The sequence below is a fragment of the Fusarium verticillioides genome, chromosome 1, assembly GCF_000149555.1.
Source record: "Fusarium verticillioides 7600 chromosome 1, whole genome shotgun sequence".
In the NCBI taxonomy this organism is placed as follows: Eukaryota; Fungi; Ascomycota; class Sordariomycetes; order Hypocreales; family Nectriaceae; genus Fusarium; species Fusarium verticillioides.
Window position 1 is genome coordinate 2,467,641 of NC_031675.1, and position 14,689 is coordinate 2,482,329.

General features: G+C 49.4%; 7 protein-coding genes across 7 annotated transcripts; 4 read left to right on the plus strand and 3 right to left on the minus strand.

Moving 5' to 3' along the window:
- The first annotated feature begins 253 nt into the window (after nt 1–253).
- On the plus strand, nt 254–2,790 carry FVEG_01253 (hypothetical protein). The gene is made up of 3 exons (XM_018888108.1): nt 254–1,585; nt 1,636–1,971; nt 2,020–2,790. The coding sequence occupies exons 1-3, from the start codon at nt 796–798 to the stop codon at nt 2,652–2,654; spliced, it is 1,761 nt and encodes a 586-aa protein (XP_018743949.1). The 5' UTR covers nt 254–795; the 3' UTR covers nt 2,655–2,790.
- Nucleotides 2,791–2,902: 112 nt separating this feature from the next.
- FVEG_01252 (DNA-directed RNA polymerase II subunit RPB4) lies at nt 2,903–4,021 on the minus strand. Its single transcript, XM_018888107.1, has 3 exons — nt 3,619–4,021; nt 3,436–3,563; nt 2,903–3,374 (listed from the first exon to the last, which is right to left on the minus strand). The coding sequence occupies exons 1-3, from the start codon at nt 3,843–3,845 to the stop codon at nt 3,253–3,255; spliced, it is 477 nt and encodes a 158-aa protein (XP_018743948.1). The 5' UTR covers nt 3,846–4,021; the 3' UTR covers nt 2,903–3,252.
- A 213-nt stretch (nt 4,022–4,234) lies between these two features.
- Nucleotides 4,235–5,384, plus strand: FVEG_14798 (hypothetical protein). The gene is made up of 4 exons (XM_018903789.1): nt 4,235–4,446; nt 4,497–4,631; nt 4,679–4,801; nt 4,876–5,384. Coding segments are annotated over exons 2-4 (453 nt in total). The 5' UTR covers nt 4,235–4,446; nt 4,497–4,629; the 3' UTR covers nt 5,204–5,384.
- Nucleotides 5,148–6,440, minus strand: FVEG_01251 (26S proteasome regulatory subunit N10). The gene is made up of 2 exons (XM_018888106.1): nt 5,976–6,440; nt 5,148–5,922 (listed from the first exon to the last, which is right to left on the minus strand). The coding sequence occupies exons 1-2, from the start codon at nt 6,264–6,266 to the stop codon at nt 5,344–5,346; spliced, it is 870 nt and encodes a 289-aa protein (XP_018743946.1). The 5' UTR covers nt 6,267–6,440; the 3' UTR covers nt 5,148–5,343.
- Nucleotides 6,441–6,621: 181 nt separating this feature from the next.
- FVEG_01250 (hypothetical protein) lies at nt 6,622–8,133 on the plus strand. The gene is made up of 3 exons (XM_018888105.1): nt 6,622–6,882; nt 6,932–7,208; nt 7,256–8,133. Exons 1-3 carry the CDS (start codon nt 6,699–6,701, stop codon nt 7,872–7,874), a joined length of 1,080 nt encoding a protein of 359 aa, XP_018743945.1. The 5' UTR covers nt 6,622–6,698; the 3' UTR covers nt 7,875–8,133.
- On the minus strand, nt 7,898–9,322 carry FVEG_01249 (hypothetical protein). Its single transcript, XM_018888104.1, has 5 exons — nt 8,894–9,322; nt 8,796–8,815; nt 8,638–8,725; nt 8,365–8,582; nt 7,898–8,314 (listed from the first exon to the last, which is right to left on the minus strand). Exons 1-5 carry the CDS (start codon nt 8,952–8,954, stop codon nt 8,120–8,122), a joined length of 582 nt encoding a protein of 193 aa, XP_018743944.1. The 5' UTR covers nt 8,955–9,322; the 3' UTR covers nt 7,898–8,119.
- FVEG_01248 (hypothetical protein) lies at nt 9,319–14,289 on the plus strand. The gene has a single exon (XM_018888103.1). The coding sequence runs from the start codon at nt 10,672–10,674 to the stop codon at nt 13,633–13,635; it is 2,964 nt and encodes a 987-aa protein (XP_018743943.1). The 5' UTR covers nt 9,319–10,671; the 3' UTR covers nt 13,636–14,289.
- Nucleotides 14,290–14,689: the final 400 nt, after the last annotated feature.

Below are 14,689 nucleotides of genomic sequence, written 5' to 3' on the forward strand. Positions count from 1 at the left end.
AATGACTACTTTGCATTTCCCCCTTTCTTTTTGTACAATATGAGTCGCTAGTTGGAAGTCGAATACTAAGTACCTATAAGTAGGTTGCAACAATCAAAAAGGTGGCGCGCAGATCTGAGCGATGTGAAAGCCCCTCTCATCACCGTATCGACATGCAGATTCTCCTATTGGACAACGACAGCACACACTCGGTAGTCCAATGTTTCCCGCCTGCGGCCCGCTCCACGGAGCTGAATCGGGCGAGTTTCCGTCCCTGCTGTATCACCTCACTGCTTGCTTACGGTCGAGAGCTGACCACCGTCTTACTATGCCTCCAAATGATGAAACCATTCAATTCGAGCTAACTATATGCCGAGGACTTCTGTACTGTACATAGCCCCCGCTGCTACCATGCAGGATACGCAGGTCGACCAATCTGGGCTGATGTCTGACTGTACATACATCACCAGTCATAGCTTGGACTAGTTTCACCACAACTGTCTGGTCGTCGACAGGGACCTATTACGACACTTGTATCCTGCACAATGTCCTGCCAAGATGAGGGGTGATGGTATATCGAGCCTATCTGGGTTCACCGACCAAGACACAACAGGTTGTGGCTTCAGCTGGTCTCAGAATAGCAACAAAGCAGAGAGAATCTGACAGGTGGGTGCGAAGCAGTGTGCGAGCAACCAGCCTGCCAGCCCAGCATTGAATTATAAAAGACCCGTCAAGGGACTGCTACCTCGACAAGAATGATCTAGTCCAGTCTCAAGCATTTCGTACTATCCCTTCTCAGTAACACCACTGGTCAACATGCCTTCTCAACCTCAATCCAAACAGATCTTCCTTCCGCTCGAGGATGGCTCACACCATGAAGCAAAAGAAGATGCTTTTGCGGCCCCCAAACGCATCATCATTTGCTGTGACGGCACTTGGCAGTCCTCGGTGTCAGGCCTGAAGAACATCCCGTCCAATGTTACAAGGCTTGCCCGTTCAATTGCCCGTAGCGGCAAGGACAAAGACGAGAAAGTGTGGCAGCAAGTAGTTTACTACGATGCTGGCATTGGAACGGGAGACCTGGGTCAGGCAGAAGCCAATCGGCAGGGAGGTGCTGGCATTGGCTTTGTGGGCAACGTTATTGAAGCCTACAACTTTATCGTCCTGAACTACAATATTGGTGACGAGATCTTTTGCTTTGGCTTCTCTCGAGGAGCTTATACCGCTCGTGCAGTCGCAGGTCTCATCACTGATATTGGTATTGTCTGTCCCAAGGATCTGCAAGATTTCCCTGACCTTTACGCCCTATACCAGAAGAATCCTGATGGTTTCCATTTCCGCAAGTCGCAAGCTTACATGGAATGGGTTAACGGTGTGCCATCTAAGAAGGAGGCTAATGGGGGATCTCAAATTCAGTCTCAATGGGACAGTCCTCCTCATCACGATGCCCCTGAGTCGTCTAGATTCGTCAAGGTTGTCGGTGTTTTTGATACTGTTGGAAGCTTGGGTATCCCCGATTTGCCATGGACTCGTTTCAATCTCAAGTTTCTCGAGAAGGCCGTCGGGATCGCCGATCCCGGTTTTCATAACATTCATCTGAGCCCTTGTTAGTGACCCCTCTCGTACTTCATATCCTCAGAACTGACGACTTCGCAGACATTCATCATGCTTACCATGCTTTGGCTCTGGATGAACATCGAGCACCCTTCTCGCCCAGTCTTTGGCACTTCCCAACCAACAAGGACCATCACCCTCCCGAGCCCGCTAAGGATATAGAGCAGCTTTGGTCCGATTGGGAGAAGATTTACAAGAACTCCAGCGCAACAAAAAAGCAGCTAGAAGATGCATGGGGTGCTGTAGTTGATGGTGAGATGTATGAACATCTCCGGGGTAAGAAGTCAGAATTATTACAAGTATGGTTTCCAGGCGTACACATCAACATCGGCGGCGGGAATGATGACCTCCTTACTGAGAAGAAGAGTGATCTAGAGCGTAAGTTGTTGCATCTTCGAACTGCTGGATGTGCACTGACAAGTATAGAAATCGCACTGATCTCATTCGCCTGGATGTGTGAGCAAGTCGCTCCTTATTTGCAGTTTGTCGAAGACGGTAGCTTGAGTGAGCTTGGAAAATCAGCCGTCCAAGACCGCTATAACCTCCTCAAACCACTCCTAACTAACATCCAAAACGGAGATGAGAAGGACTACGGCCCTGGGCCATTGTCTAGCCGCATTGCAGCCTCCTTGGACCGCACAGGTATCAAGAAAGCAGACGTTCGTAAGATCCCAGAGGAGACGGTCAGCGGCTGGGCAACTGGGCCTATCGTCGACAGCTTCACCGGCGCCATGATCGCCGGAGGCTCCGTCGACAGAGTTCCTGGCAACTATACCAAGGACGATAAGGGTCGCGAGATAGGTGATACATATGAGATGATCCATCCGTGCGTCAAGTATCGCATGAGCAAAATTCCGAGCTACAAGCCCAAAGCCCTGCGTGGCTTCGAGAGGACTGCTGATGGAGGCAGGGGATATGTGTGGACAAAGGGCAATATTAAGATCCCGGAATTTGTGGTTAAGACGGGGGATGCTTTCTCGAGGCATGTTGCGGAGCAGGATCGCAGTTCTGGCGGAAATGCTCGGGATTTCCTCCAGAAAATTGATGCTGTACTCGCCTGAGCTGTAGTTTGATTATCCCTTATATATCAATATGTTGACCAAGTCAGACAAGTGGTGTTTATGACAATCAACGCAATTCTAGTCCCATATTGCTCCATGACACTTGTCAGGAATATCAATAGAGCGTATGAGCACGTCCTTGGGAAATTCGCAATGGCACCCGTGACTCTCTGGTGTATCAGGGGCTTCCACATCACAGATGAAGCCAGCAAGTTCACAGACAAACTCACAATGCCAGAGCTCTACTCACCGAGATTGAAGCAAATCGATTTATTAGTTTTTTGTCATAAAACATCAGTAGTGCAAGAGCAAAGCGTCCCAAGTTCTCCAGGTAACGAACATGCCATCTTGATATCAAACCTGGAAAATTATAAGAGAATGACTCTGCATCCCCTGAATACAATGTGCGGTGTCCCTTATCCCCGCTATGCGCCTCAAATGCAAGATAATTCGTTATCCTCGGGTCTCGAGATTTATCTCCCACCTCCAAAGTCTCCCTGTCATTCTTGATGTCAAAAATAGATATGTGATAACCAATCTGTAATAGTTACGCCGTTCTTGGGTAGATATCGTCAGATCTCGTTGGTAGGTAAGCCTTTTACCGATTCTGTAGCTTAGAGATCTCATCGAGGAGGTCCTGAAGGTCCTGATCAGAAATCTTGTCGGCCAGTGAAGGGATGAGTGTCTTGGCCTCGTCGGCTCCCTCACAGCACAGAGAACCTAAAGATAGCTTGTTAGTATTTTCAAGACATGCATGATCTTTCAAGTCTGGAGATCGTACCCAGCTGTGCACGCTCAAATTTGGCGAGGTTCTTATGTGCGCTAAGAAGGCGTTCCACAGCTTCTACGTTCTCCTTCTGAGTGAATCGCGCAAAGTTATCGAGGTAGGTCAAAGTCGAGTTTAGCATCCTGGCAAGGGTCAGTCCTGTCGCCCGCGATCTAGCGGCCACGGGGGCTTAATTACTCGGTGTTGTTGACGTTCCTACGATCGTTCTTTCGTTTCGCGTGGAGGGCATTTAGAACCAGCGCAGCTTCGGAGAGCGTCAAGGTGTCGACATCTTGAAACTCGCCAAGGTTCAGAACTGCGGAAGCTTCCTCATTACCAGGAGCCGCGGGCTTGGGTCGAGAGGTGCGAGGGTGGTTGACTTTTCTAGGCGCGGCAGCAGCTGGGATTTGTTGTTCATCCTCCATTGCGAGAGCAATTGTATAGGATGCGCTGAAGCTAGTTTTTCGATCGCGCGATATTTGCGTTTCTGCACTCGATGCGCGGATGTTGGGGGAAACTTGGCGAATGAATCAGATTCGAATTTAGAAAAGTCGGATGTGAATTATTGAAAGTTGAAAGACGAACCTAGAAGACTCCAGAGTTCGGAGGCTGAAAGAAAGCAAGACAATGCAAATGTACGTACCCCAGCTTAATTAGTGGGGCTGTCTTCTAGGCCAGCTACCTTACCCTCAGGGGGCAAGAAAACACCGAACCTTGATATAGGGTGTCAAAATAAACTTGGCAAAAAGAAACCTTGACTCAGGCTAAGTTGACCTTAGTATTTTTATCACTTAGGGTTCAGATCCTGAGTTTTCTTTCCTCCCCTAGCCTACTTAGTAGGCTAGCTACCTAGGCTACTAGACCAGGCACCTCCCTGAACAGAGGCACTTGCTTTCGGTGATGGAGTCGTGTGGCGGTCCCGCTGAGAGCAGCTTGTCAATCTGTCAACCTCTAACCACGAACAAGATAAGAAGCTCGATAGGCACTTGTAATCGACGGAGCTCATGAGAGTAATCGCTACAGGCTGTAAGAACTTCTTGAACAACCGCGACTGGCACTAACTCTCTCATTCACAGCTCATCTCTCCCGCATCTCTCACTTTTGTTCATGTCCTCCCCTTTGATATAGATGGTTTAGTGAGCTTCAGGGGAAGCTAAACAGACTATTCACAACCAGGTAGAGGCCGATCATACATCTACAAAAGGAATCATGTGAGGCCGAACACAAACTTGGATGAAGATATGTGCTAATAAGCCAGGACTATCTTTGCCCTCATCGTCATCAACAAGGCCGGAGGTTTAGTTTACAACAAAAACTTCCACGAAGGTCTTCAACAAATCAGCACAAATGATTATTTAGTTCTCGCAGGAACATTTCATGGGTAGGTGCCCCTTCAGTCTCCCAAGGCTGCCCAAATCTCTTCGTGGGCACATCGGAACTAACATCGATCTCCAGCGTTCACGCCATTACATCTCGTCTCAATCCTGTCAAGAACCTGCCAGGTGCAACACCGCCAGGAAACAGACCCGAACCATCATCAGGCTTAGAGGTTCTTGAGACAGAAAACTTCCGCATGCAGTGCTTCAACACAATGACAGGGACAAAGTTCCTTCTCTTCACCGATACAACACAAGCAAATGTCGATGTCACTATCCGCAGGATCTATGACCTTTATGCAGACTACGTCATGAAGAACCCCTTCTATTCTCTTGAAATGCCTATTCGGTGTGATATTTTTGACCGGAAACTACTTTCGTACATCCGGGAGATCAATAATCGATAGACGGGTAATGGATAGATTTACGGAGTAATCGGAATCAGCATGTATCGTAATGGCTTTAATCTTTTCTGTCGTCTAAAACCCCCCTAGCCTGTGTCTATTATACATTTGCTGCAATGTTGACAGAGCTGGGCCGCAATCTACTATGAAGTGTCCATCTTGTCTCCGTCACCTTTCTGTCCGCCCTTATCTTGGTCCTTGCTGCTCGATCCCTGGTTCTCATCTTCCTCCTTGACGTCGCTCAGTGAGGCCTTCTTTGCAGCTTCTTCTTCCTCGCGAGCTGCTTTCTCCTGTCGGGCCTTTTCTTCTTCCATACTCATACGTAGAGCCAGTGCGAGCTCGGGTTCCATTGCAGGGTCGAAACCGAACTCGAATTCATCGTTACTACCGCCTGCGCCTCCAGCTCCGCCAGATCCGCCAGCGTTCTCTCCAAGGAGGATGGGGGTCGAGATGAGTTGGTCGCTAAGAAGCTTGCTGCTGGGAGGAATGACGACCAAGTGGCAGCCTTCGTTGGTCTTGACGGTGTCAATAAAAAGCTGTAGCTTGTTCTTGGTGCTGTCGTCATCGAGATCGCCGAACAGGACAAAGTCGACCGAAATGTTAGCTTTCTTCATCTTCTTTGCGAGCGTGGTAAGCTCCTTCTCTGATTCCTCAACGGGGGAGCAGACAAAGACTATTATTCGTTGACGTTGGGATCGGTTCTGGCGATGCTTCAAGGCAAGCTAAAGAGACGTCAGTACACAACACACCTACATTCAGCCGTATTCAGACTTACAGTAGCCACCTGGATACCCGTCTTGAGATGGGATGAGCCTCCAATCTTCTTCTTCGTCCTGTGAAGGCCCTCGAGGATCTTGCCCTGCTCAGTGGTGAGAGTCACCAGCACTTCAGGTCCTTTGCCTCCCATACTCATCAAGCCAACGGATGATTCAGGGTTTCCTTGTGTGATGGTCTGAAAGGTGATGTTGACAGCGTCGACTTGCGATTCGAATCGAGTAGGTTGATAGTCGCCATTTCTGCTGCTCTCGCTGTTGTCTACGACAACCATAACCGCCTCAAGAACCATATTGGGCGCTGTTGTTGTTCTATAGCTGTGAGAATATCGTATGCAGCTATAGGAGTTTGTGGCAAGTGTGTACGTGGAGGAAGTGTTTGATATTGGTGTTGAGCTTGGTTGATAGTGAGAAGGTCAAGCTCCCAGTGTCGTAACGCAGTTCAGCCTGGCGGAGTGTAGCTCAATGATGCGAAGTAGTGCTACTTGGTTACTGCGGAGATCACTGCGCACCAACGTGTACCTATACCATGTTCCCACCTCTACCAATTGCTTGCGCCAGAGCAGCTAGTTTGCTTACCTAATATGAAGACCCACATACTTTGTTTACTTCCCGCCAGCTCCACCTCTAACCAACGCGCCTGGGGGTCGACCACTACAACTTCAGATGCGATTTCAGCACTTTTTAGTACTTGTCTACAAACACATTCAGCGCTGATAATAACGATGGCTCCAGCAAATCCCAAAAAGCAGCTTGCTGAGTCCCCTCTCAAGAAGACCATGGTTGAACATGTTCCTCTGCACACTGCAAGCCCTTCGGCGCAACCACGAAGCCCTATCAGAAAGCGAACACCTGGTGCTATCACGATGCAACAAAAACAGGCTATGATCGATAACATGCAACTCGAGAGTATGTGGTAACTGATTTGTCACGAAATACACCGCTGACGATTTCTTAGTTACAGAACGCGCTCGCCGATTAAGAGCCCAATATAATTATATGGCAACAACAGTTCGCTCACGTATCGAAATGCGACTCAACCGCGTCCCCATGTCAATGAGAAATATCAAGATGGGAGACTTGCTACAGAAATTTGTGGATCAGGAACAACAACGAGCCGCGAAATCGACCGCTATACGAAAACAAACAGCAACATGGGCAGCAAGTCCGCCAAAGCAGATTCAATCGGCGGCTCATAATTTGAAACCCGCGCCACGCACAAAGAAGCGCATGAGGTATGCATAATGTCCAACCTTGGATTCGTAAACTAACAATAATCCAGTGACGCAATCTCAGGAGACAAAGAAAACGAGGTCGAGCATACTGAGACTGCTAAGAAGAGGGCTCGAGCTGCAACAACCACGGACGTGTCACATGCCCGATCAGGGCAAATTTTGTCGCCAACATCCTCCAACTCACGAATGGCAAATCGACCTCCATCGCCTACTAAGTCTGGTATTGCACGACCAGCTTCGCCACTGAAGCGCCCGGCTACAGCTTCTGGTATGCTGTCAAGCATGGTGGAAAGGGCAAAGGCGACGCGAGCTGGCGCTGGCGCTGGACGCAAGATGACGACAAACTCAACCACAAGTTCAATGTCGACCAACAGCACTGCTACCACCAGAAATAAGAAAGCAATACCAGCAACAAATACTACTTCAAGAGCGCCTACTTCTCGACCAGGTACACGAACAACTCGTAGATCCATTGCCAACAGCGAGTCCAGTGAGTCAAGCAATGGCACCGTGATAAGGAAGGGGCCCACGGCCAAGAGTGCTCCGGTCAAAAGGGGGACAACATCTCGTAAGGGGACGACAGGGGCAGTCCGTAAAAACACAGCGAAGAGCAACCCTTCCACTGCAAGCACGGGTACAGGACGAACCTTACGAAAACGAGCATAGAACAAATATTCATGGAAGGTGTCACTGGAACGTAATTGGTATATTGTTTGTTTCGATACGTATTGCAGAATCATGGTATAGGAGTTCAGGGTTGAAGCGCATGGGTGCACTGGATAGCTCCATGTTGCTTTATGATATTCTTTTGAAACTGTATATGCCCATAAGAAACACAGGAGCGCGAGTGTTTCCAAAAAAAAATACACTCTGGAATTTCAATCACGAATGCCTTTTGGTATCTCCCAAACTTATGAACCACCCTTCTTCTTCTTCTTGTCTTCGACGAGTTCAATATGATCCTCGGGGATCTGCTTGTACTTCTCAAGCAGGAACTCTTCCAATTCAACGCTGACATCACCTTGCACAACAATCTCTTCACCGCCACCTGGAAGCTTGGTCACTGAAGAGCCTGTAGCAAACTTCTTGCCAAGATCTTTGGCGACCTATGGTATGTTCAGTATGGGGTGATCATCCGCTGAGGTTGGCAACCCACCTTCTTGAGTTCCAAGTCAAACGACTCTAGTCCTATCACAGCCGTGACAAACTTCTTCTTGTTTCGCTCAATGCGCTTGATAGTGACGACACTCCTGGCTAACAGGTCGGCATGTTTTGCCTCGGCGGCTTCAGCCTTAGCGGTCTTCTTCTGTGCGTCCTTTGCGGCTCGTTTCTGGGCCTCGACGGATAGTGATGCGGTAGCAGCCTCAAGGGCCTCTATACGGCTTATTGTCAATGCATGTCCGCGTCCCGGACATTTTGAACTTCGTACCTGCGGACCAGATCCTGTTGTAAAGCTCTGGTTCGTTCTTCTCTAGCCACTCCTGGCACTTCTTAACGGTTCCGCCATACTCGCAGTACTACTTGGCCGATTGATCAGTTTTTGGGATTCTCTCGACGATGCGTGGATTCATAAAAGGAGAGTTTTACCTCCGGGGGTAGAGTGCAAACTGTGAGGAAGGTTGTGTCAGCTATTGATTCTAGCTTTGCATCATAATCAACCAAGCGCCGTTAATTAAAGAACATACCGCCACAATACTTGACAATACGACCCTGGGGCTCGCCCTCAGGTTGCTCAACGTCAGCCATAGAGATCTCAATCTGTATGCTTTAATAGTAGTGTGTGCAAAGAGCTTGTTGCAAAAAAAGTTACAGTTGTATGGAATCAATACGCGTTTCTTTGCTCGTGCTAGATTGATCTTGCTTAACCTATGGCGGGGTAAATTTCATGGAGGGGCACTTGGGCCTTGTCCCGAGCAAGGTGAGCCAAGGTGAACCGGCCAAGGTGAGTAAGGTGAGTGAGCGAAGGCCAAGTACATACGGCTTCACCTACCTACCTAACCCACAGTGGGTGGAGTTCGGAGCCTGAGGCAGCACATGCAAGGCCTGCCGACTTTAGTACCTAGGTAGATCCCCAAGCAAACCGCAATATGTACAAGACTCATCCTTGCAACGCGTTGGGAAAAAACGAGCGCTACGGAGTACCCGTTAGTGATGATGCCGATAAGGTTGCATCGAAATTATATGCGCGCTTGCTTGTACCGACGGCATCTCGGCCCCCGCAGCCAAGAGGGAGCGGATGCTTACTGAGCCAACATCATGAGCCTCCTTGAGATCGTCGTGAAGCCGACCATGACCTACGTCACTTGTATCATATCCATAAGTCACTTGTTCAATATTGTGAGTTGGATTTTGGATCGAAAAATATCAAACAGTCACCTCACATCTCGGCGGTTGCCTCATCTCACGACGTTTGATCGATCAAACCATGGCCTGCCAAGCTGGCCATCCTCATTTCATCTTGAACTGTCTACGGCCAGTGATCTGTCCAAACGAGGCTACACTCATTCAATGACATCCGAGTTGTTCGGAAATCGCTCCTTTCGGCCAGCTCTGTTGCATGACTTGTATCAATCGAGCGACCTCATGGCCTCTTTGTTCATGCGCTCGGGCAGTGCAATCACAAAATGTTTCTGCATTCAAGCAACTGGGGGGATGCAGGCCAAGAGGCAGTCCTGGCAGTTAGCCGCCGAAGAAACAACTTTACGGCTAATTGGCCCTACAGCGGTAACAATGGGCCAATAGTCTCTCACGCCTGTAACTGTCATCACAACTTTCGCGCGCGCAACAGGTTCTACCCCTGTCAATCGCTGTCAGCCAAAAATAGAAAAACACGATTATGCTTCCTATTGGCTATTTGAGCATATTAGTTGTTCGATAGCGGGGATCAACCGACCTAGTGGCCGGGCATGGATGTTACCTTGATGCAACCTCTTCCCGTCTTGTCTACCGCCAACAAAGTTCACATATCTCTGGTAGCCTTGTGTGCCAGTCAGGTTCTCCAGCAGCATATTGGCGCTCCCATGCCCCGCCTCCACCACGCTTCATGTGCGGCACGCTACCATGTCTGTCGACGCATCGGCCCACCTAGACGTGGAGTTGGGATGTGCTACTGCAAGTGTGTGCCGCCCAACTCATTCTAAGTCCACACTTCGGATAGCCGCTCCAGCGAGTATTGGCGATTCTGGACCAGTTCTCGGGCTTTAAGACCATGAAAATCCCCCGGCCAGGAGTCTGGCCACCTTCTTCCGCATTCTCTTCTTTCTGTCTTCAGCCTTCCGTGCTGTGTCACTTCGCAGATCTGCATAGAGGCTTCGTTGATCGAGGCATCCTGTCGTTTTCACACACTTAATACTGACGCCGGTCGTCGACCAGATCTTACTATAACGACTAATACATAGCCTTGTTATTGCGTTGAGCCCCCGGGCACGAGTCAGATATCGGGAATAACTGGCATATACGCAACATGGCTGATACACAAAACCGATACTACCCCCTGGACTCTTCGCTGGCACGGAAGCACAGGGGGAGACTTAATCCTATAATTGAGGAGGATAGCGATGATGGTATGGTTCAAAACGGGGGTCGCAGGACAAGACGCACAGGCAATGCCCAACTCAAGATTGAGGCATGGCTAACACCGATGAGCGACCACTTCCCTACACCAAGAGGAATGAACTATCTTTCTGCTCCTATTCTCCCATCATCACCTTCAACCGACTCGGCTGCCGACACTTCACCAACCACATCCAGTAACCCCTGGAACCGCCATAGTGTCGCCACCGAGGCCACGGAGTTCGAGGATCTCTACGATGTGACTGATGATGAAGAGGATATGCTCAAGCGAAAAGCGTCTGCTAGGTTGAGGCAGGTCCCTACCAAGCAACCGACCCCGCTTGTCATTCCAGCAACACGCGATAACTCTGTTGAGACGTGGTCTGCTGTGGACAATATGAAGAAGTCGATGACTTCTCCAGTTCCTCTGACTCCTTCCGTCAAACTGACGATGTCACCTGCTCAGATGGAGTTCATGCATGGGCAACATGCAGCAGAGACACCTACCATGTCAGCTCCCCCATCTTTGGATGGGAGTTTGACTTCTGAACAGCTCGCGGCTATGAGTGCCCCGCCCACACCCATAATCGGAAATGAGGATTCAAATACCGAAGATGCTTGGGCTGGTGTTCAACTACAACCCGGCGCTCTCGCTACCCTTCATGCCCTTGCCAGTGGCGAGGAGAACCTCCATGAACAGCCATCTCAAGTTCTTGAGGTGCCTGAGCAACATTCTGTCCAGCCAACTGTTGAGATGCGACAGCAGCCATTGCGACTCATCACCAGCTTCCAGTCGCAGCCAGCTATCAATAGGGCCTTCTCTCCTAACCCCAACCGTCAGTCCCTTGCAGACCTGACAAAGCTTGATATTCCATCTCCAGGCGGTTTCTTCTCCGGTCTATCTCCACGAAGCCGAAACACATGGCACATGCCCCCCAAGTCCCCCGAGGATATGCCACCACCTACGTCCACCACCGCTGAACAGTTCTACCGGTGTCCCTGGAATATGGATGCTTCGGTTCCCCCTGTCCCTAAGCGTAAGGAGCTCGTTGAGGATTTTTATCGCAGTGTCAGGTTTACACCCGCCCCCACTGGGTCCATCGTTGAGCAAGTCGTTGAGCTGAAGGAGGAGGATGACTTCTCCGACGATATGCCCACTGCCCGACCCGTCTTCGAGCACAAGACTGCTCCCTCTACTATCGAGTCCGCCAACACCCCAGCTTCACCCCAGGCTGAGGATGCTCCCACCGAGATTGTGGTCGACTACGATCCTGAGTATGCTCGCAAGCAACAAAAGGAGGCTCTCTCCCATTTTGATCGCACTGAACTTTGGCTCATGGCCCAACGATCTTACCTTCGTGGTGTCCAGGATGAGTCAACCGAGGACGATGGGGGGCTCAACACCATCACTGAGGAGGCTGAGGAGGAGATTGAAGCTCCTCAAATTCAAACTGAACTTCCTCCCCTCAAGGTTCAGCCAGAAACTTCGATTGTTCCTGTCAAGAAGAGCGTTCGTTTCTCCAGCCTTGTCTCAACTTCTGATCACCCAAAGCGTCTGCCTTCCATGCTCGTCCGCCGCGAGTCTGCCTACTATCGGGCATTTCAAGACTACATCATCCGCATCCAGCGCCAAGATGTATTTGTCCACCAGCTTGCTCGATTTGAGGCCATCCAGGCTCAGCGTGTTTCCCTTAAGGAGTCTCACCGCAACCAGCTTCTTGGCAAGTACCAGCTCAGTGTCGTTCCCCAGTCCGCCAAGAAGAGACTCAGCGCCAATGTTGCTCGTGGCGATGATAACATCATTGATGACCCTGAGAAGCTCCGCCGAGAGAAGGAAGTTGAGGCCATGAACCAAATGACCGTTGCTGCGTGGCACGTTGCCGCCATGAAGATGCTCAACGGTGGTCGCCTCATTTCTGCTCCAGTGACCAAACGACTGGCTCGTCTTTCTCGCGCAGCCCCTGGACATGGCAGCACTACTCGCGAGCGCGCTAGAGTCCTTGACTTGGGTGGGCAGACTACCTGCGACTGGGCGTGGCACTGCGCGCTCCAGTACCCCAACACCAAGGTCTACACTGTCACAAACAAGTCCATTCGTCAACTTTCCAACTGCAATGTCCGCGGTCCCCCAAACCATCGACAAGTTGCTGTTGAGAAGTTTTCTCGTCTCCCTTTCCCAGACAACCATTTCGATCTCATTTCTGCCCGAGAGCTTCACAGCATCCTAAAGCTTTTTGGTGAGAACGGGGAAGACGAGTGGGACACGTGTCTCAAGGAGTGCATGCGCGTTCTCAAGCCTGGTGGCTATCTTGATTTCTCACTCTTGGATTCAGACATCATCAACGCTGGTCCCGTTGGGCTGGCAAAGAGTGTTGAGTTTGGCTTTGCCCTTAAGACCCTTGGTTATGACCCTAATCCTACCAAGCTTTGGCTTGGTCGCCTGGCCCGTGCCGGCTTCCAAGACACTCGCCGCATTTGGATGTGTCTGCCCATGGGTGCCAGGCGAAATATGTTCAAGCCTCCTAGCCCTCCTTTGAAGGATAGCCCTAGTGGCCAGGATGTCAAGACCTGCCAGATGGACGCCATGGTTATGGGAAGCAGTGATGATATTGCTAGCGCTTGCAGCATTGCTGGTGGCTGGAACTGGGAGCGATGGCTCCTCCGCTGTGAGATGGAGAAGGTTGCTGGTGAGCTCCGGCTCGCCGATACTACTACTACTGGAACTGCCATGGAGGAGGCTGGCAAGTGTCTGGATGGCGTTGCTGCCGTGTTCGAGGAGGGCCGAAACTGCAAGTCCGGCTTCCGAATGCTCAACGGTTATGCTCAGAAGCCCAAGGCTGGTACTGAGACCATCAAGATTGCTCTCTGTGAGTGATCTGCTAAACATTGAAGATTCTCTTTTGTCAACCCGCACTCGCTCGACATTTTTCATACATACCTAGATGAAGATTTATTTTTTTGGGATTGGATGTAGGAAAGGACACAATAACTAAGTATGAGAGATGATGTTGGGATGCGTGATGATTTCACGCGTAATGGCGATTCGTTAGGTCAGGTTGCATGTGCTTGGCGAATGGGGTATGGGATATATCATGTTATGTGCTTACAGATACCATTGTAAATAGTACAGAACATGGTGTTGTGATCCTCTTTGATGGAATAAAGGTTTCTTTCGTATTAATATCACTTGAATAGGAACGAAAACTATCGAGAGGAGCAAACACATTTTAATTATATAGCTCAAAAACAAAGACGCAGTGTTGCTCAATAAGTCAGGCCAATATTGAAAGTATGTGAGATTGGTCCCGCGAAGCAATGGACAATGCGAACTTGTGTCATCTCATCATAAGCCAGGAAAATATCTCCTAGTCTAACCTTGGTAGATTATATGATAAGGGGAAAATTAAGCATGAGCTATCATATCCCAAGCTCGTATTAGGGGTGGAAAATAGTTCATAGAAGTTATAGTGTTCATGGATATTTAGCATAACACATGATTAACTATGTTGGATTATGCCTTCAAGAAGCTTTATTCATATGCTGACTGGGCCTCTGCGTCAGTTGAAGTGATGCTACACTAGCAATATGAATATCGAGAAAGATATCAAATATCGATTTCCATTAATATGTTATATAATGGACGGATCTGATAAAGTCATTTGTGGTCACATACCTACTCTGCTATAATTCAGGGTAGGTCATACTCACATCAACCATCTACACACAGGAAGCTAGTGCGATGTAGGGGGCGACAGACTGCATGGTGCAATGCACTTTAAAATAAAACAAGATGAAAATGACCACATAAAGCATCTAGCGGCATAGTGCATGGTCAGGTAACACTTTATTATTGTCAACCATTTTGCTGCCTTGTCTATTGCTTTTCTCTTACACTCTGGCTTAGACCAATAATTGAGGCCAAAGGCAAA

What these genes read in the sequence shown, in the direction of transcription:
- FVEG_01251 (XM_018888106.1), bottom strand. Translation starts at nt 6,266, where the DNA reads ATGGTTCTTGAGGCGGTTATGGTTGTCGTAGACAACAGCGAGAGCAGC. An exon ending in CGGGTATCCAGGTGGCTACT is followed by an intron (nt 5,923 to 5,975) that starts GTAAGTCTGAAT and finishes ACGTCTCTTTAG; the next exon opens with CTTGCCTTGAAGCATCGCCA.
- FVEG_01248 (XM_018888103.1), top strand. Translation starts at nt 10,672, where the DNA reads ATGGCTGATACACAAAACCGATACTACCCCCTGGACTCTTCGCTGGCA.
- FVEG_01252 (XM_018888107.1), bottom strand. Translation starts at nt 3,845, where the DNA reads ATGGAGGATGAACAACAAATCCCAGCTGCTGCCGCGCCTAGAAAAGTC. An exon ending in AGGAACGTCAACAACACCGA is followed by an intron (nt 3,564 to 3,618) that starts GTAATTAAGCCC and finishes GACCCTTGCCAG; the next exon opens with GATGCTAAACTCGACTTTGA. An exon ending in ATTTGAGCGTGCACAGCTGG is followed by an intron (nt 3,375 to 3,435) that starts GTACGATCTCCA and finishes AGCTATCTTTAG; the next exon opens with GTTCTCTGTGCTGTGAGGGA.
- FVEG_01253 (XM_018888108.1), top strand. Translation starts at nt 796, where the DNA reads ATGCCTTCTCAACCTCAATCCAAACAGATCTTCCTTCCGCTCGAGGAT. An exon ending in TAACATTCATCTGAGCCCTT is followed by an intron (nt 1,586 to 1,635) that starts GTTAGTGACCCC and finishes ACGACTTCGCAG; the next exon opens with ACATTCATCATGCTTACCAT. An exon ending in GAAGAAGAGTGATCTAGAGC is followed by an intron (nt 1,972 to 2,019) that starts GTAAGTTGTTGC and finishes TGACAAGTATAG; the next exon opens with AAATCGCACTGATCTCATTC.
- FVEG_01250 (XM_018888105.1), top strand. Translation starts at nt 6,699, where the DNA reads ATGGCTCCAGCAAATCCCAAAAAGCAGCTTGCTGAGTCCCCTCTCAAG. An exon ending in CGATAACATGCAACTCGAGA is followed by an intron (nt 6,883 to 6,931) that starts GTATGTGGTAAC and finishes ACGATTTCTTAG; the next exon opens with TTACAGAACGCGCTCGCCGA. An exon ending in CGCACAAAGAAGCGCATGAG is followed by an intron (nt 7,209 to 7,255) that starts GTATGCATAATG and finishes ACAATAATCCAG; the next exon opens with TGACGCAATCTCAGGAGACA.
- FVEG_14798 (XM_018903789.1), top strand. An exon ending in CTCGCAGGAACATTTCATGG is followed by an intron (nt 4,802 to 4,875) that starts GTAGGTGCCCCT and finishes ATCGATCTCCAG; the next exon opens with CGTTCACGCCATTACATCTC.
- FVEG_01249 (XM_018888104.1), bottom strand. Translation starts at nt 8,954, where the DNA reads ATGGCTGACGTTGAGCAACCTGAGGGCGAGCCCCAGGGTCGTATTGTC. An exon ending in TATTGTCAAGTATTGTGGCG is followed by an intron (nt 8,816 to 8,893) that starts GTATGTTCTTTA and finishes CCTTCCTCACAG; the next exon opens with TTTGCACTCTACCCCCGGAG. An exon ending in CAACAGGATCTGGTCCGCAG is followed by an intron (nt 8,583 to 8,637) that starts GTACGAAGTTCA and finishes TAAGCCGTATAG; the next exon opens with AGGCCCTTGAGGCTGCTACC.